This window comes from Choloepus didactylus (genome assembly GCF_015220235.1).
Source record: "Choloepus didactylus isolate mChoDid1 chromosome 25 unlocalized genomic scaffold, mChoDid1.pri SUPER_25_unloc1, whole genome shotgun sequence".
NCBI lineage: Eukaryota > Metazoa > Chordata > Mammalia > Pilosa > Megalonychidae > Choloepus > Choloepus didactylus.
In genome coordinates this window covers 1630386-1649665 of record NW_023637606.1, presented here as the reverse complement: position 1 = coordinate 1649665, position 19280 = coordinate 1630386, and the positions used below count along the sequence as shown (strand labels likewise).

Sequence of the window (19280 nt, the reverse complement as noted above, 5' to 3'; positions counted from 1 at the left end):
CAGCGATGGGAGAACCAGTTGGGGAGGCCCCTGCTTTTTCAGCAGACCCACCAAGGCCAGGCGCACAGAAATGGGGGTTCCCCAGACGCAAGCGGGGGCTCCCCACCAACGCAGGGAGTGGGGTCACCCACCCTCGGCCCGGCCTGGGCTCCTCTGCAGACCACCCTGGCAGATGGCCCTGACTCGGGGCGCGCTGGCCGCCCCAGCCCAGCCCCCGGGCACCTGCCCCGCCCCGCGCCCCCCGCGCCCCCCGCTCTGGGCCGCGCGCAAACTCACCGCGCAGGCGCAACCCCCAGCAGAGCGCAGCTCGGGGCACCCGGCCGCAGCCCCCGCGCGCCACCGGGGAGGGCGGCGTCGGGCGCGCGCGGGGGGCGTCGGGCGCGCGCGGGCGCGGGGGCGCGCACGGCGGAGCCCGGGAGGCGGCGGCGGCTGGTGGCGGCTCCGGGCGGCCCCCGCGCCGCAGCCCGCGCTGTGTCCGCAGCGGAGCCACCCAGGTGAGTGGCCGGCGCGGGGGGCCTGGCGGGGGCGCACCCCAGGGGGCCGCGGGGGGGTCCCTGCACCTCCTGCGCCCCCGCGCCCCTCCATGCGCGCAGCCCCTCATCTTCATGCCGGGCAGGGGGATCTCCCCGCCCTCCCGTCTTAGGGCTCTCCGCGCAGCCCCGGGCCCCCTGGGCGCCCCCGGAAACTTTGGGGACCATGTCCTCACTCGGGGGTCCCCCGCCCCTCTCCGGGGGCGCCGAGAGTCGGGGAGCTGCGTGGGCATCCCCCTGGGGTAGTGGGGCCGCCTGGGAGGATGCACCCCGCTCTTGAGGTTGGGGAGATGGAGGGGGACCAGCCCGGGCTGTAGGGGTGCAGGGCACGGTCTGCAGAGAGGCTTGAACCCCGCCTTCCTATACCCCCTAGGGGGGGTCTGGCCGGCCTGGGAGGTGCGGGGCTGCCAGGTGGGCAGACGAAGGGGGCTTCAGGGTCCTGCTCCCTCCCTGGAGCTGGGGACAGCTCAGCTTGGCAGGGAGGGATTTGGGGGTGCAGGGATGAGCACCCCCCTGTTCCACGGGCCTGTGTCCAAGCTGCACCAAGGTTGGGGGTGGGATGAGCTCACCACCCCCTGAGACTGGGCCTGGGTGCCCTCTGCCGCCACCGGGGCCTGGCCCAGGATGTCCCCAAGCTCCATTCAACAAGTTGGGGGGCACCTCGTGCCCCAATATGGGCAACAAGAAAAAGCCCAGCTCTTTGGGTTTCTCAGCATGTGCCCAGGGTGCAGAAGACACCCCACCCCACTCTCCAGTTCTGAGGAATCACCACTTCCAGGGTGGGGGGGTCAGAACCTGTGATTCTAACAAGTGCCCCAGTGGATCCAGGTGAGGGGTTGAGAACCTCTTGCTTCTGGTGGGAGGTGGGGGGGGTCTGGCAGGGAGTGGTAGTGGGCTGTGGACGATCCAGGGCTTGAGGGTGGACGGGTAGTGCTTTTGGGGCCAGCAGAGCTGGTAGGCCCAGAGCAACCCAGGAGGGCTCCCTGGAGGAGGTGTGGCAGCTGGAAACATGTGAGTGCCCGATGGTGTAAGACGCAGGGTCTCTGATGACGGCAGGTGAGGCAGGGTCGCAGCCAGGTGAGGGAATGGGGCATGGGTTTGTGGGGTATCTGGGACTGGGGACAGACTGGGGGTGTCTCTCTTGGCCCTGGGTCCCCTCCAGACCCAAGCAGTAGCCAGGAGCTGAGCTGGAAGACGCCACAGACTGCCCCTGCAGACGCGGCTCCTGTTTGCCACTGGGATGACCCACCAACAGGGTGGGAGCCCCCAGGTCTAAACTGAGCCTCTCCACCCAAGCTTTTTTGTCCCCATCCCAGCTGGTGGCTTCCAGCAAATAACACACCCTCTCTGAGCCCTCCTCTCCTCATCTTTAAAGCAGACCTGGCCACGGGACTTGCCGGGCATCTCTTCTTACCTTCATTATTGGTCACATACCAGCTCTGCCTTGGACCTGCTTGGCCTCAGTTTTTGCATCTGTGAGATGGGGATGGTTCCTCCCGCCACCCCCGATTAGGATCCGGAGGTGCCTTGCCGAGTGGGAATATAAAGCAGCTCTGAGGTGGCGGTTTGATTCCTCTTCCCACAAGGCTGTCATCCCCGGTGTTCCTGAGTCACCAGCCTAGTCACCAGGTAGGAGCTCTCTGCAAGCAGAGCTTGTCCCAGGTGTGCCCCGGTGAGCCGCCCACGGCCACGCACCAACCCCGCACCTCAGAAGGGTGCCCTCCGCCCTCCAGGAGGGCACTGGGATTCAGGGGAAAGGAGCTGGAGTCAGAGCCGACCCAAGTTCAAATGCTGCCCCCTGTCCAGCTGAGCTGGGGACCGCTCTGACCCTCAGTCTCCTCTCCCAAATCGGCTTCCTTGTTCCCATCCTCAGGGTTGGGCTGGGGGGTGAGCAGTCATGGTATACAGATCTGGAGACCCCACCTGCAGAAGGTAGCTGAAAGCCCCCGCGTGCAGGCTGGCAAGGAAAGTGGGTCAGGAGGGCCCCAGCCCTCCAAAGGGTTAATGGGGACTAACAGCGGGCAGAGGCTAATTAGGGCTTAATGAATTGTCAAGGATGAAAGCCCCAGGAGGGTCTGATTCTAGGACAGAGAATGCACCAATCCTGAGGGACAGTGTGTCCCCAGAAGTGGGCCAGGCACTGCCTGGGGCCGGGCCCTGCCCCCCCATCTGCCTTTCAGGGGACAGAGGGGTCAGCCGCAAGCCCCCAGCTTCTAGCTCCTCCCACCTGCCCTGTGGGTTCAGCTGCCACCTCCAGGCAGCCGGGGGGAGCCTGGCTTGGCCTTGCCAAGGGGGGGGGGCTTCAACACCCCCTGGTTTGGAAGAGGATGTGGCCGCTGTGACCTGCCCCAGGGCGGGTGGGAAGGCAGCTGGGCTGCCTCCGCCCCTACTCTGCCTGCCTTTGGGTGCTCAGCTTCCTGGCAAACTAGTCCAGAAATCCGTCGGGAACGACAGCTTGGGGTGTCCCAGGTCCTGCGATGACAGATTTCAGGGGGCCCCCCTCGCCCACGGCCTGGCTTCCTGCACCTCCCCTGGGGAACCCGACACCCTCCACCTTCCAGGTGCCCAGGGAGCAGGAGCCAGTGCTGCTCTAACAAACCACTGCAGATTTGCAGTTTGAACCAGCACGCGTTTACTGTCCCCCAGTTCTGGGAGCCGGAAGTCCCATCAGGGTCTCCTGGGGCCAAGGTCAAGGCCTCAGCAGGACGGGTTCCTTCCGGAGGCTCCGGGGAGAACCCACTTCTTGCCTTTTGCAGCTTGTGGAAGCTCCCACATTCCTGGGCTCAGGGCCCCCTCCTCTGCTGCAAAGCCGGCAGCGACGCTCCCGCCCCCTCTTTCAAGGTGATGACATCATCCCAGGGTAGTCCAGGATAACCCCCCATCTCCAGACCCTTCACTTCATCCCATCTGCAGAGTCCACTTTGCCATACAAGGTCCCGGGTGCACGTCTTTGTGGGGCCGTTATTCTGCTGCACAGAGATCCCCACCTTCCTTGCTTTATTTTTCCCATAGCATTTCGCTCCACGTGCCCCTCATTTTTACTTACTTATTCTGTCTATCATCCATAGATGGGTTGGCAGGGATTTTATCTGTTTTGTTCACCATTGTTTTCCTCAAGATCTAGAACAGTGCCTGCCTGGCGCACTGCAGACATCCAAAAAGCCTTGAATGAATGAATGAATGAATGAAGTTGACTTGTCCAGAAGCAGAGCAGGGCATAGGACTGGGGGCTTCTGACCCCCAGCTGGCACCTGAGGCCGGATCCCAGTTTGCCAAGCACCTGCTCGTCCCTCTTCTTGGCTCCCCTCATCAGCCTGGGGAGGTGATTATTAGTCCTGCTTGGCCTTTTTTTTGGAAGGGGGAAACTGAGGCTCAGGGAGTTAGATGTCTCTGCCCAAGGTGGTCAGCGGCTGGCTCAGAAAGGAGCCGAGAATCCTGGCTCTGGAGTGGGTGAGTGAGGGAGAGATGGAAGGCACGGATTTCACTGCAGCCCCTGTCTGATTCTGGGCTCCATTCATTGATTGCTTTGCGCCCTCTGGGCCACCCAGCTCTGTGTGTATTGGTGATTACGGGTGTAGGGAGAAAACATGGTCCCGGAGGTGTGGGGTGGGGGAAGAGAGCACTTTCCAGATTCAGGTGACTTCGGTTGATGAGTCAGACCACACTCAGCCAGAGACAGCTTTTCAAACCGCAGCTCAGATCCCGTCATGCACTTGCTCTAAATCCTGCTGTGGCTCCCCATTGCCCTTAGAATCCAGTCTGAGCACCTTACTGTGGGTTCAATGCCCTGGGTGATTTTCCCCTTGGCCACCCCATCTCCCACCCATCCCCCAAACGCAGGCATAGCCCGGCCCCTGCCCTCGGCCTCTCCATCCTCAGAGCCAAGCTTGTTCCCAAGTCGGGACCTTTCCCCTCCGCCTGGGACACTCTTCCCCCAGCCCCCTGGCTGACCCTGGTCACATTTAGTGACTGCAAATGGGGGCAGGGTTTCTTTCTAAATTTTCATTCTGGTAACATACATGTGACATAAAATTCCCCCTTTTAACCATCTTCAAGGGCAGCTCGTGGACATTCACATTCACCGTGCCGTGTCACCATCCATGACCAAAGCATTTCCATCCTGCAGGGTTTCTTTTGGGGGCGATGGTTGCACTTATCTGTGAATAGACTAAAAACGCACTGAATTATACACTTTAAATGGGGGGGGGGGCACCAAGGCTGGGCCCAGGTCCACCATGCCCAGCGCCCAGCTCTGCAGGGGTATGAAGGTGAAATCAAGACCCCGAGTGCAACTGGGTGGTGGGGAGCCCACACCTGAGCCAGTTCCCCCTGCCCACAGCCCCCCACCTCCCGTCCTCTGTGGCTCGCCATGCATGGCAATCAGCCTCCATCCTTGACACCCAGTTGTTTGCTGTGCAGGCCAATGCCACGGCCCCTGGGCCCCTGCAGCTCCCCGAGGCCCCACGGGGGCAGATGGGCAACCCCGGCCCTCGCAGGATCTGCCCCTGGGTGGGGAGAGGGGCAGGAAGGCTCCACGGAGGCCGGCCCGTCTCCTGCTGCACGCCCTGGGAAGGGGCCAGGACCTTGTCTGGTTCCCACACCGGGCACAGGGCCGAGGGGACATCACTCAGATGCCCACCTCCTGCTGTGTTTTCCTCCTAGCTCTTGGGAGCAGCTGATGTGCCGGAGGCGTCGTTTGTCATGTGTTTCCACCCCAGAATGTCAGCTCCCGGAGGATGAGGTGGGGGTCTCTTTGACTCACTGTTGAATTCCTGCTACTTGGAGCAGAGCCTGGCATATTGGATGGAAGGATGCGAGGATGGATGGGTATATGGACAGATGGAAGGATGGATGGGTGGGCAGATGGGTAGATAGATAGACAGATGGAAGGATGGATGGATGGACAAACAGATGGACAGGTGGGTGGGTAGACGGATGGATGGATGGGTGGATGGATGGAAAGATGGATGGGCAGACAGACAGATGGATGGGCAGATGGAAGGATGGATGGAAGGGTGGATAGATGAATAGTCAGATGGATGGATGGATAGATAGACAGGTGGATGGATGGATGGATGGATGGATGGATGGAAGGGTGGATAGATAAACAGGAAGATGGATGATGGATGGATAGACAGGTGGACAGATGGATGGATGGATGGATGGACAGATGGACAGGTGGATTGATGGGTAAACGGACAGACAAGTGGACGGATGGATGGATGGATGGAAGGATGGATGGGCAGATGGAAGGATGGATGGAAGGGTGGATAGATGAACAGTCAGGAAGACGGATGGATGGATGGATGGATGGACAGATAGGTGGATCGATGGGTAGATGGACAGACAGGTGGATGGATGGATGGATGGACAGACAGATGAGTGGACGGATGGATGTGGATGGACAGATAGGAGGATGGATGGATAGACAGACAGACAGCTGGATGGATGGATGGATGACTGAACGAGTGAGTGAAACCCAGCCCCGGCACACAGGAAGTCCTTGACAAACGTTGGGTCGTGGCTGGGGTGTCTTGCTCCTTTCCTCTCTGACCTCAGTTTCCCCATCTGAGAATGGGAGCAGCAGAGGCACTGCCGGACACAGGGGGTCGGACTGAGAAGTGCTCAGCGCAGGGCCTGGGACCCCAGAAGTGCTCAGTCACATTCACGAGGCGTTTCACCCACAGAATTCCCTCTGGTGTCAGCAGCCGCACGGCTGGGCCCCGGGGGCCCGGGCTGAACATGGGGCTTGCTGACCCCTGGAGCCCCAGAACAGGCAGAAGCTGGGGTCCCCTGGAGAACGGGGCCCCCCAAGCCTGTTAGCTGTGGGGAGAGCACAGGGTGTAGGCCTCAGGGTCCTGGGTTCGAGTACTGCTCATGTTTCGCACCTACCCTGCAGCCTCTGCCTCCACCCGTGATGTGGGCGGATAATCAAACCCGTGTCCTCTCGACCGTCCATTGTGTGCTCAGCAGGGACACGTGGCGAAGTCTGGGGACATCTGCAGCTGTCGCGACTCGAGAGGAGGCTGCTCCTGGCATTGAGTGTGGGGAGCTCAGGGAGGCGGCTCGGCACCCCCAGTGCCCGGGACACCCCCACCCCAGAGAACGGCCCGGCCCTGAATCATTAGTGCCGAGTTGAGGGACCTGCTTCCCGGGCTCTCATCTGACCCTGGCAGATGGGGTCCCACAGGTGCGCCCAGGTGGGAAAGAGGTGGAGGCACCTGGGCTGGGAAAAGCCCAGGGGTCCGAGCAGGTCGGGGCCAGCAGGGGGTGTAGCCGGGGTGCTGGAGGGCTGCGGTGAAGCAATGGGGCTCCCCCATGGGTGATGGGGCTGTCGGCGTTTCCTTGCGCTGTGGGAACAAATGACCACAAACCCGGTGGCTTCCAACCACCCGAGTGTATTCCGAGATCAGGAGTCCCATAAAGGTCTCGCAGGGTTAAAATCGAGGGGTCACAGGGCTGGGTCCTTCTGGAGGCTCGGGGAGGAACCATTCCGGCCTTTTCCAGCTTTTTTCCAGCTTTTCCAGCTTGTAGAGGCCGCTGCGTTCCTGGGCCCGTGGCCCCCTCCTCCATCTCCTTCTTATGAGGACCCTGCGAAGACATCGCACCCCCAAACAGTCCAGGATAACCCCATCCACAAGCCTGTCCCTTCTTCCCATCTGCAGAGCCCCTTTGGCTGTGACACGTGCCCCTGAGCCCCCCGGACAGCCCCCCACCCACAACTGACTTCTCAGCAACCCCAGGTCTTTTTGAAAATGACTGGGAAATGGCTTGATGTCCTTAAAGTCAGAGACGAGTGGGACTGGGATTGAGACCCTCCCCACATTTAGGAACGGGGGAGCCGGGCCTTCAGAGCCCACCTTAGGGGGATTACCCACCCAGACAGGGTGACTGGCCCCCTATGTCTCCGGGAGTAGTGGAAATTGAGAGGGCACGAGGACATCTTGGCTGCAGTACCCCCTCCCCACCGCGGGCACCCTCAGCCCAAGACCACCCTCCCACCTGCTTTCATTTCCCAACCTTGGCCTGCGGTGCTGAGTTGGTGGGGGGCACCAGAACCCCGGAGGGGGGGACACCCTGCAGAGGAAACCATAGGCCCGGGCTGGTGGGGGGAGGGAAGGGGGGGAAACTGAGGCACGTCTTGAAGCAGCCCCCACCGGGGGTGACGAGGGAGTGGCTGTCGTCTCACCCCGGGAGTAATTACACAGCAAGGACAGAGGGCACGTGTGCCAGCGCTTGACTGGGCAGGGTTCAGAGAGGTTGCGTTTTCATCTGAAGGTGCACAGCAAGCCGGGCCCGGGCACCCCACCAGCAGACCCCAGCAGCCCGGCGGCCGAATCACAGAAGCTCTGCCCGCAAGGTTGCTTTTCAGCTACTCGAGTCTTTCTTCTTGACTTTGTCTTGTTTGCCCACGCTCTGTGTGGGCTTTTTTTTTTCTTTTATTCTTTCCAACTTAAGAAAAAAAATAATTTTTTTAAAAAGGCCCATCCGACTTCACCTTTCCGACTTCAGCGCCCAGCTCTTCTCTCCAGTCCCCCTGGTCCTTTTGAACAGCCGCCATCGACTACGGCTCCTTTCTCCCCAGCTTGAGACCTTTTCACAAACTTTCCCAGTAAATTAGAAAATTGCTAAACCCCTCACTGCTCCCCGTCGACCTTCCCTGGTGTCAACTGTGTGCACCTGGCAGGGGTGAGGGTACATTTATTTCTCCACCTCCGTTGGCATCTGTCGGTGCCAGGAGGCTGACTCCCCCCCCCCCCCCCCCGCCGCCTGGTACACAGTTGGTGCTCATAATTTTTTTAATGACTGAGATGAAATTCACGTAACACAGACCTCACCGTTTTAGAGAGTTTGATTCCGTGGCGTTTGATGCGGTTGCAGAGCTGTGCAGTCACCATCTCTGTCTGGTCTTGGAACTTCTCCAGCACCCCAAAAGGACACCCCCTGCCCGTTAGCTGTCACCCCATCCCCTCCTCCCCCCAGGCCCTAGCCAGCCACGGGTCCACTTCCAGCCTCGATGGGTTTGCCCATTCTGGACGTTTATTATTGCTGGGATCGTAGGATATGTGGACTTCTGTGCCTCGGCACGGCGTCGTCCGGTTCCATCCTGTCGTAGCATGCACCAGTGCTCCGTTCCTCCTTACGGCTGGGTGACATGAGACTCACTGCTGGCAATAATGTGGCTGAAACCAGCCAGTCGGTTAGTCCCCGGGGCCACCTCCAACGCACTGTGTCAACCCGAGCAGGTGGCTTACGTTGCTCTTACCCTCACCACTCTCCCCTGTGAAGTGGGGGTGACAGCGGGACCCCCCGGCGGTTGTTTTGAGAGCTAAACAGGACAATCCACGTGGAGTCTGTAGTCATCATCTTCATCATCATCTTCGTCATTGTTATCATCTTCACTGTTGTTATCGTCTTCATTTTTGTCGTCATTGTCATCAGTCATCATCATCGTCATCATCATTGTAGTCATCATCTTCATCTCATTGTCATCATCTTCATCCTCATCATTGTCATAATCTTCATCATCGTTATCACCTTCATCATCGTCATCTTCATCTCATTGTCTTCATCTTCATCTTCGTCATTGTCATAATCTTCATCATCATCGACATCATCATTGTGATCTTCATCTTCATCATCGTCATCATCATTGTCATCAGCGTCATCATCGTCATCGTCATCATCGTCATCTTCATCTTCATCTTCATCATCATCATCGTCATCAGGAAGCTCACAGCCCAGGAAGAGACACCAACATCAAATAAGGGTTTGAATTGGCACTTTGGGGAGTGGAGTCAGAGGCGGGGGGTGGGGGCTTTGGCACAGGGAAGTGACATTGGAAGTGAGACCAAAATAAAGTAAGGGAGCGAGTGGTGCTGGACTCTGGGGACCAGACGGAAGGGACATCCCATGCAAGGGGCCTGGGGCAGGCCCGGGCCTGGTGTGCTGGAGGAGCAGCGAGGAGGCCCGTGGGGCTGGAGCGGAGGGAGCGAGGGGGAGAGCGGGAGGAGGGGAGGGCAGGGAGGGGACGGGGCAGGGCGTGCAGGGCCTGGTGGGCCATGGGGAGGACTTGGGCTTTATTCTAAGGGCGTGAAATCGCCTCCAGCAGAAGGGTTGAACCAGGCAGTGTCATCCCTATAAGGCGTCTGTTTGGCGTTTTCTTAGTCTGCTGCTATGACAAATAGCACACGATGGGTTGGCTTGAGCAACAGAAATTTATTGTCTCATAGTTCTGGAGGCCAGAGGTTCAAAACCCAAGATATCGACAGGCCGTGCTTTCTCCAAAGTTGACCACGTGCTGGACATGGCTTCCTGGAAATCCTCTGTCATGTGACACTCTTGCTCTCTCTCTCTCTCTCTCTCTCTCTCTCTCTCTCTCTCTCACTTCATTCTCCGTCTTCTGGCTTCTGCTGATTCCTGGCTTCCTCTGACTGCATCCTAATTCCCTCTTTCTTTGTAAGGCCTCTAGTCACACAGATTAAGGCCTAGAAAACAGCTTCTGGAGGGAGTTTGCCCCAGGAAGTGGGGTAGTTGGGGGTCACGTCACCTGTGATGCCCAGGTCAGGGTCAAGGAAGGTTCTAGCAAGAGGGCACCCTCTGCCCCAGTCTCACGTCCTCCCTTGGGCCCCCAACTACGTGCTCCAGCTAAGGATGGGGATCAGGGGCTCCCGGGTGTCTTCATGGCATGAGCACAAAGGATGGGGATCAGGGGCTCCCAGGTGTCTTCATGGCATGAGCACATTCTCGGTTGCGGTGCTTCCTTTCCTGCCACTCCCGATGCTGTTCCATGTGGTGTGTGAATTCCCAGACATTTTTGGGGGGCAAATGTCCTGAGTTTGCTATAACAAACCACCACAAACTGGGTGCCTTAAAACAAAAGAAGCTTATTCTTCTGGAGGTCCAGACATCAGAAATCTAGGCATCAGGAGGGCGTGCTCCCTTGGAGACCTGCAGGGAAGGATCTTTCCGGGCTCTTCTGTGGCCTTATAAGGACAGCAGTCACGTTGTACATAGGGCCCACCTACTCCAGTTTGGCCTCACCTTGACTGATCACATCTGCAGAGGCCCTATTTTCAAATAAGTCCCCATTGCGTCCTGAGAATCTGGAGGACATGAATTTGTGGGGAGCACTATTTAGCCCAGTGCAATCCCCAAATCGATAATTCAGTTTGATTCTTCAATTTATTTTGCCATAAGGATTGAGCTGTCTGTCATTGTTCGGCAATCTTGATTTTTCTCACCTTATAACCATCAGCCATCTTTCTCCATTGGATCATGCAAATCTACTTGTGTTCTGCTGTTTATTCAACAGATCCCCTATTGGTGGACACTTAGGTTAGTTCTTTTTTTTCCCCCTCTCCATATAACTACATCTCAGCCATCTTTCCCCATCGGTACATACAAATCTCCCTGCATTCCACAAAAGACAAGGACTGTAATTTATTCAATCCCCAATTGATGGACACTTAGGTTAGTGTCATTTTCTCCCCATTTCCAACGACACTGCAGCAAACCTTGTTTTGGCCACTCTTTGCCCACGCATGAGTTTTTCTCAAGGACACACCTTTTTCCCACAATAATCCCAAATAGTCTCCTTGTCACCCATTTTGCAGATGAGAAGACCAAAGAAAGCGCAAAGATGGGAGGGGATCTCCTCAGTCTCACGCACACACACCTATGGCTGGTGGGGTGCAAATGCACGTCTGTGGAGCTGTTGCCGGGTGCTCTCTCTCCTTCCCACTAGCCCCCCAGGGCGGGCGTCTAGTGACCTGCTTCCCCCACTGCTGTGCTGTGTGACCTTTACCAAGTCACCTGCCTCTCTGGGCCTCAGCTGGCTCGTCTGAGAATGGAAGCGGGGGGATGGCTGAGCATCCCCATGACAGACCGTGGTCTGAGGGTGCCATGGTGCCGTTCAGGGTTTACCAAAAGGCCACAACATAGTTATATTAATGACTTCCCTATTTATTAAGTGCTTACTGTGTGCAGTAACCTCCTTACACTCTTCGGCCCCCTACAACCTTGGGGGTAGAGGCTCATTTTGCCCCATTTTCCAGAAGAGGGGAACCGAGCTCCGGGTGAGTCAGGGGTCTGAGCTCACACAGTGTCCTGGGTCTCCCTCCTTGATGGGCCTTGCCCCCGGCATGGTCCTGGCTCCAAGCATGACCAGCAAATCAAAAAAGTCGACTGTCTGGGCTGCAACCGGATGGGAAACTGTTCTAGCCACCGTCCCCTCCCCAGCCTTCTGGAAGCAAGTGCCGCCCCTCGTCTCGGTCCTTCTGGGGGCCACTGACCCAGATCAGCCAGAACCTCAGAACCCAGAGGACCCTGCCGACCCCATTGACAGGCAGGGAAACTGAGGCTCAGGAGCGGGCACAGACTAAAGCAGGAGGAGGGACTCACGGCCCAGTGGTGCCGCCCCAGTCACCTCACCTTTGGCGAGAGGAGCTGCTGGTGGAGCCGGGGCAGGGGTTGAAGATCCAACGAGAAGACTTGCACTTTCAGATCCCCTCATCCCTGCGGTCTGCCTAAACACCTTTCCTCCCCAGTGACTTTAGCACGTACGACTCTCCCCAAGTCACATACGATCCGTCTCTGGCGTTGAGCAAACAGTCGCTTGGGATTCCGCGTGGATTAATTTCCGCCTTAATTCCTCGGAAGGGCCCAGGAAGGTAGGAGCTGGCTTCACAGCCATTTAGCTCGGAAGAAAACAGGCCAAGGGGAGCTAGGGGTGCCTGAGGGGTCTCAGCTGCTAAGATGCCAAAAATAGCTGCCCAGCGAAGAGGGAGTGATTGGGCAGATGCCACCCAGCTGCCATCTGGCCGCTCCGTGCCCTGCCTCGATCCCCAGGCTCTGGGCTGAGGGGACAGATGGGAACAGCCAGGAAGGGGTGGCCACGAGGGGCTCCTGACTACCCCTCGCCCACCCTGCAGCAGCCTCTGCACTGGCTGCACCCCTGCCTGGAGCTGTCTTCCCCAGACACCCATGGAGAACTCCCTGCTCACCCTTTGGGCTCCACTCAAATGTCACCTCCCCAGGGACACTGTCCCTTGTCCCCCAGCTGGAGCAGCCACCTCTGTAACCCTCACCACCCTCTCTTGGTCCACTCGGAGCCCGCAAAGCTGCTTCCCACAGCTTCGTGCTGATTCATGGTTCTGATGTTGATCAAGCAGGTTTTACATCCCAGGCACAGGTCTAGGCTCAGAGCCGACAGCCGCGATGAAGACAGTTGGCAGACAGACAATACGCAGGTTTTTGAGATCCGCTGAGCTTTCAGGTGACGGTCGGACCCGGGTGGGCCAAGGAACGGGACGGAGGATGGATGGTGGGACAGGAGGGGAGCTAGACTAGCTGCTTAAGGCCTATCTGACTGACGTGAGCCCCAGGAGGGCCGGATCTGCGTCTGCCTCCTTCACCACCATCGTCACAGCCTGGTATACAGTAGGTGCTCAATAAATGCTAATTTTAAAAAAATTTACATTAAATTTGTATGGTTTCTTTCCAGCTTGATAAATGCTTTTTTATTTTGCAATAATTTCATTGCGATAAAATTCACATCCCATAAAACTTGCCCTTTTAAAGTGTACAGTTCGGTGGCTTTAGTAAATCCTGAGTCTGTGCAACTAGAATGTTCCAGAACATTCCCTTCACCCCAGAAAGAGACCCGTATCCCTCAGCAGCCACTTCCCAAACCCCTTCCCTATAGCTCCTGACAGTTTACCTTCTGTCTTGATGGGTTTGCCTCTCCCAGATGTTTCGTATAACTGGAATCCTATAATACGTGACCTTTTGTGTCTGCCTTCTTTTGCCAAATGTGAATTCTAGGTTTATCCGTGTCGTGGAATGTACTAGAACTTCCTTCTTTTTTTCCTGCTGAATACTTTCCCACGGTGGAAGGACCCCACTGGGTTTCTCCCTTCTCGGGTGGATGGATTTTTGGGTCATTTCCACTTTGAATCAAGATTGCAACCACTTGCATGCAATTTTCCACCCGGCTGTGCAACTGCTGGGCCCCGTGGCAGAGAATTGCTTTCTGCACGGACGGCCAGGGTCCAGGGTGGGTTGGGGGCTGGCGAGACCACCCCGGGGAGGTGTGTGTGGGGTGGGTGGGCCCTGAGCTCAAGCTGCCTCTCCCCCACCCACAGGTGCCCAGGAGGATGGTGGTGACGTGGCCCTAGGGCCCGGGCTGGCAACATGGGCCTCTGGCTGCACATCCTGGCCATGCAGCTGCTGCTGCTGCCCCTGGCCCCGCTGCCCACCCGGGGCTGCCCGGCCCGCTGCGAGTGCTCCGGCCTGGCACACACGGTGGCCTGTGCCCGCCGCCGGCTGACCGCCGTGCCCGAGGGCATCCCGGCCGAGACGCGGCAGCTGGAGCTCAGCCGCAACCGCATCCGCTGCCTGAACCCGGGCGACCTGACCGCCCTGCCCCTGCTGGAGGAGCTGGACCTGAGCGAGAACGCCATCGCCCACGTGGAGCCCGGCGCCTTCGGCCACCTGCCCCGGCTGCGCGTCCTGAGGCTCCGCGGCAACCAGCTGAAGCTCATCCCGCCGGGCGTCTTCACGCGCCTGGACCAGCTGACGCTGCTGGACCTGAGCGAGAACAAGCTGGTCATCCTGCTGGATTACACCTTCCAGGACCTGCGCAGCCTGCGCCGCCTCGAGGTGGGCGACAACGACCTGGTGTTCATCTCCCACCGGGCCTTCGCCGGCCTGCTGGCGCTCGAGGAGCTCACCCTGGAGCGCTGCAACCTCACGGCGCTGTCCGGCGAGTCGCTGGGCCACCTGCGCGGCCTGGGCGCCCTGCGGCTGCGGCATCTGGCCATCGCCAGCCTGGAGGAGCAGAACTTCCAGAAGCTTCCGGGGCTGCTGCACCTGGAGATCGACAACTGGCCGCTGCTGGAGGACGTGGCCGCCGGCAGCCTGCAGGGCCTCAACCTGAGCTCGCTGTCCGTCACCCACACCAACATCAGCGCCGTGCCGGCCGCCGCCCTCCGCCGCCACGTGCACCTCACCTGCCTAAACCTGTCGTACAACCCCATCCGCACGGTGCCCCGCGGATCCTTCCGGGACCTGGTCCGGCTGCGCGAGCTGCACCTGGCCGGGGCCCAGCTGGCCGTGGTGGAGCCCCAGGCCTTCCTGGGCCTGCGTCAGATCCGCCTGCTGAACCTCTCCGACAACCTGCTGTCTACACTGGAGGAGAACACCTTCCACTCGGTCAACACGCTGGAGACGCTGCGGGTGGACGGCAACCCGCTGGCCTGCGACTGCCGTCTGCTGTGGATCGTGCAGCGCCGCAAGACGCTCAACTTCGACGGGCGCCTGCCGGCCTGCGCCACCCCGGCCGAGGTGCGTGGGGACGCCCTGCGCGTCCTGCCCGACTCCGCGCTCTTCGAGTACTTCGTGTGCCGCAAGCCCAAGATCCGCGAGCGCCGGCTGCAGCGGGTGGCGGCCACCGCGGGCGAGGACGTCCACTTCCTGTGCCGCGCCGAGGGCGAGCCGGCGCCCAGCGTGGCCTGGGTGATGCCCGGGCACCGCGTGGTGACCGCCGCCGCCGCCACCGCAGCTCACGACGACGACGGCCGGGCACGCGTGCTGCGGGAGGGCACGCTGGTGGTCCGCGACGTGCGGCCGCAGGACAGCGGCACGTACACGTGCGTGGCCAGCAACGCCGGCGGCAACGACACCTACTTCGCCACGCTGATCGTGAGGCCCGAGCCGGCCGCCAACCGGACCCTGGGCGAGGGGCGCAACGAGACGCAGCTGGCGGCGGCCCGCTTCCCGCTGGACCTCACCACCATCCTGGTGTCCACGGCCATGGGCTGCGTCACCTTCCTGGGCGTCGTCCTCTTCTGCTTCCTCTTGCTTTTCGTCTGGAGCCGCAGCCGCGGGCAGCACAAGAACCACTTCTCCGTGGAGTACTCCTTCCGCAAGGTGGACGGGCCGGCCGCCGCCGCCAGCCAGGGGGGCTCCCGCAAGTTCAACATGAAGATGATCTGAGGGTCCCAGTGGACCCCAAACCCTGGACGCCCCACGTCCGCGTGACCCATCTATGCACCTTCCAGCCGGGGGGAGTCCGGGCGCAACGTCCCTCCTCCCCGCTTTGGGTAGCGCCCCAACCGCAGGCCCGAGTGACTGTCAGGACGCCCCTTCCGAGGTTTCTTGAGAATTTTCTACAGGTTTCCATCCACATCTTCCTACCTTCCCCGGATCCCCCAGCTCCCAAGGGTGGGAGGGCTGGGCATGGGGCTGGGACCCCACAGTCCCCCGCACCCTAGGGTGTCCACAGCTGCTGCCCCTAGGGCCCCGGCCACAGCTCACACACCTGGGGGAGACGGTTTACACCCAGGACCCACAGGGAGGAGGGGGAGGGAGGGCACACCTGGCAGCTGGGCACTGCACACCCAGAGCACACACTTATTCCCACGTGAGTGCAATGCACTGACACACACACACATAGTCTCACAGCTTGGAAGTGGCACACACACACACGTCACACCCGGCTCGCACTGGGAGCACATGGGGCTCTCAGGAGAGGACACACTCGGCTCACACTTGGGACACAATCTGTTCATGCTAGGATAAGCAGAGTGCACACCCAGGACACACAGCTCATAGCAGGGACACACGGCTCACACCTGGGGCACACGCAGCTCACACCTGGGGCACAACTCAGACATGAGACACACAGCCCACACCTGGGACACTCACAGATCACACGTGGGTCACAGCTCACACCTGGGTCACAGCTCACACCCGGGTCACTCACAGCTCACACCCAGGGCACACTCAGCTCACACCTGGGACACACAATTCACACCCTAGACAAAAACAACTCACACCCAGGACACAATTCACACCTAGGACACACTCAATCCACATCTGGGACACACACAACTCACCCCCAGGACACGGCTCACACCCGGGTCACTCACAGCTCACACCCAGGGCACACTCAGCCCACACCTGGGACACACAATTCACACCCTAGACAAAAACAACTCACACCCAGTACACAAACAACTAACCTAGGACACAGCCACACCCGGGACACACACAACTCACTTCCAGGACGCAGCTCACACCCGGGTCACTCGCAGCTCACACCCAGGGCACACTCAGCTCACTCCCAGCTCCTGCTCAGCCTCCCCTGGTGGGACCTCAAGGCCCGGCCTCAGGTCTTGCTGAGCAGACCAGGCCCGCCCGAGGGGCCCAGCACACACCACCCAGCTCCCTTCCCTCTCCCTCTCACCCACGCCCCCAGACTCCCCCACTCCAGGACCCCATGGGCCCCCCGGGGCTGCCCACCGGGAGAAGCCATCACTCTCAGCAGCCTCCACCCCCCTTACAGCTGCCACTTGTTTCTGCTCCTGGGCCGGCTGGGGAGGGGATTCCCACACACGAGACGTCCCCCTGAGACAGGCCAGCTGGAGTGACCTCCAACCTGGGCATCACTGCCTGCTGAGCCAGATCCGGACAGAGCCCCGGGGGTGTGGCCCCAGGTCACCCGGACCCCGTTAGCCCTGAGCTCACGCAGGGGACAGGACCACAGGGCATGGGTGATGGGTGATTCCAGGCCTTTATATCCATTATGTGCCCACAGGGGCAGCTGTGGGGACCAACGCCAGGAAACGGGTGCAGGCTGCAGGGAGCCTGGACCCAGGTTGTGGGGAGGAGATGACATAGGGGCCTTGGTCTCCGTGACTTCGGAGCTGGAGGAAGATCTGGGGCCAGTAGTGGGTGTCATGGGCAGATTGTGGCTCAGTTTCAAGGAGAGAATCCTAAGGCCAGTGTCTTCTTGCTCTTCGGGTAGTGAGTTCCCTGTCACTGGCGGTAACCAAGCAGGAGCAGGGGTTTTACAGGAAAATTCAGATACCACACTGGACCCTCCATGATCCAGCCTCCCCCAGGCCAGTCCCTACCCCCACCTCAGCTCAGCCAGATAACGGTTAGGCACTGTCAGGGGAAGGGGCACAGGAAACACGCCCTCAGTGTCCTCACAGACTTTGTAAGAAGGCTCAAAGCCACTCTGCTCCCACCTGGCTGGATGACCTCGGCTGGCTGTGGATCCATCCAGACCCTCAGTGCCATCATCTGCCGTAGGCACAGAAGCCAGGCCAACACGGCGAGGTGTCTCCCATCCCGGGGGTCTGAGACCTGGATCCTGGATCCCTCCTGAGATGAGCTAGAGTGAAAGCCGGGTCAACCCTGGAGGCTTCAAGCAAAAGATTCAAACAGACCTCAGGAGGGGACACCGTCCTGTTCTCACTCGGTCCCGGTCCTGCCCCCGCAGGGCGAGAGGGGCCTCCTGCAACCCCAAACTCCACCCTTGAGTTTGGCAGAACTTTTTTTTTTTAATTCACATCCTCCTGACCTAAATTGCCATGACAACCCCAAGGGTCTCCCCCCACAAAAAATATATATATAAAACAACACACAAACGACATCCCAAGTGCCTTTAGCATCATCAAAGACGGGACGGGGTGCATTCTCGGCAGCTTTAGGGTTTACGGAGTGTTGGCGTACTTGGATTTCCCAGCCCCTTTCCCAGCGTGAGCCAAGACCACCCCCCCAGCCCACCACCCTCCCTGCTGTACCGGTTGGAATCCAATAAAAATGAAACCAATTTAAAAACAAGCGTCAGATTCTTTTATTCCTGTGGACGAGGGGAGCGGAAGGCAAGGCCGGGGTTGGGGTTGCTGCCTGGCCCCAGCCCCAGAGCCGACCCCGAATCCTGGGCATTTGTTGAGAGTGAGGGGCAGGTGGGAGAAATGCTAGCGGTCACATCTCAGGAGCACCTGCTCCATTTCCAGCGCTGTTCCAGGCACCGTGGCTTAACTCACTCGCTCCGTTCCCAGCACTGTCCCAGGCTCTGTGTTGACTCACCCACTCCATTCCCAGCCCTGTTCCGGGCTCCGTGTTAACTTACCCGCTCCGTTCCCAGCGCTGTCCCGGGCACTGTGTGTTTACTCACCCTCTCTGTTCCCAGCACTGTTCCAGGCACTTTGGATTAACTCTTTTACACCAACCAGGAGCCTGAGAGCTGGGTCCTGTTACAACCCCATTTACAGAGGAGCAAAGGGAGAGCGTTGGGAGGAGGGTAAAGGGAATTTTCCCATGGACTCCAGCCCTGGGTTGGGGTGGGGGGCATGTGGAACAAAGCGGGGCTGTCAGGGAATCTCCCCAAACCTGGGCCAGGGGCAGAACCTCAGCTGGGAAGGAAGGAGAGGTGAGCCCAGCGTCTCCCTCCCCACCATTCCTCCTTTGGGGCTGGCAGGATCCTGGGGGAGTCTCACCTCTTATGGGGGGATCCCCTGACAAGTGGGGAAACTGAGGCAGAGCGGAGCTCCACACCGGGAGCCATGGCTCAAACCTCACTGGCCCCAGTCGGTGGAGGGAGAAGGCCGTGTGCTTTCCGGAAGGGCCAAAGGCAGCCCCTCGTGGGGACTTCGCCAGCAACATGTCACCCTCTGGGCCTCGGTTTCCCCTTTTGAATGTGGGACACAGGCTCCGGGAGCCGGGGGTGCTGGGGGGTGGGACGCTCCCCTGAAGTGTCATTTCCCCTGCCCGGTCCCTTTCTGGGGGCCCCGAGTCCCTGGTTTGAGCCAGTTACAATATCCAGGATTTCCCCAAATCCCGTCTCATTCCTGAGGCGCAAGAGGGAGAGGGGAGACCCCAGCTGCTAGGGGGGGACCCATAGGGCTGAATAAATGCTGCACCCCCAGCCCTCCCGTATGTGGGTGAAAACCCAAG

The 19280-nt window shown here is 59.6% G+C and overlaps 1 protein-coding gene across 2 annotated transcripts; it reads left to right on the top strand.

Annotated features, from left to right (window-relative positions):
* The first annotated feature begins 391 nt into the window (after positions 1 to 391).
* On the top strand, positions 392 to 15666 carry LINGO3 (leucine rich repeat and Ig domain containing 3). 2 transcript variants are annotated; one of them, XM_037824278.1, is made up of 2 exons: positions 392 to 494; positions 13676 to 15666. In XM_037824278.1, the coding sequence occupies exon 2, from the start codon at positions 13725 to 13727 to the stop codon at positions 15525 to 15527; it is 1803 nt and encodes a 600-aa protein (XP_037680206.1). In that variant the 5' UTR covers positions 392 to 494; positions 13676 to 13724; the 3' UTR covers positions 15528 to 15666. The 2 variants fall into 2 exon arrangements, with proteins under 2 accessions (XP_037680206.1, XP_037680207.1); XM_037824279.1 differs by lacking the exon at positions 392 to 494 and adding an exon at positions 5252 to 5271.
* The last annotated feature ends 3614 nt before the right edge of the window (positions 15667 to 19280 follow it).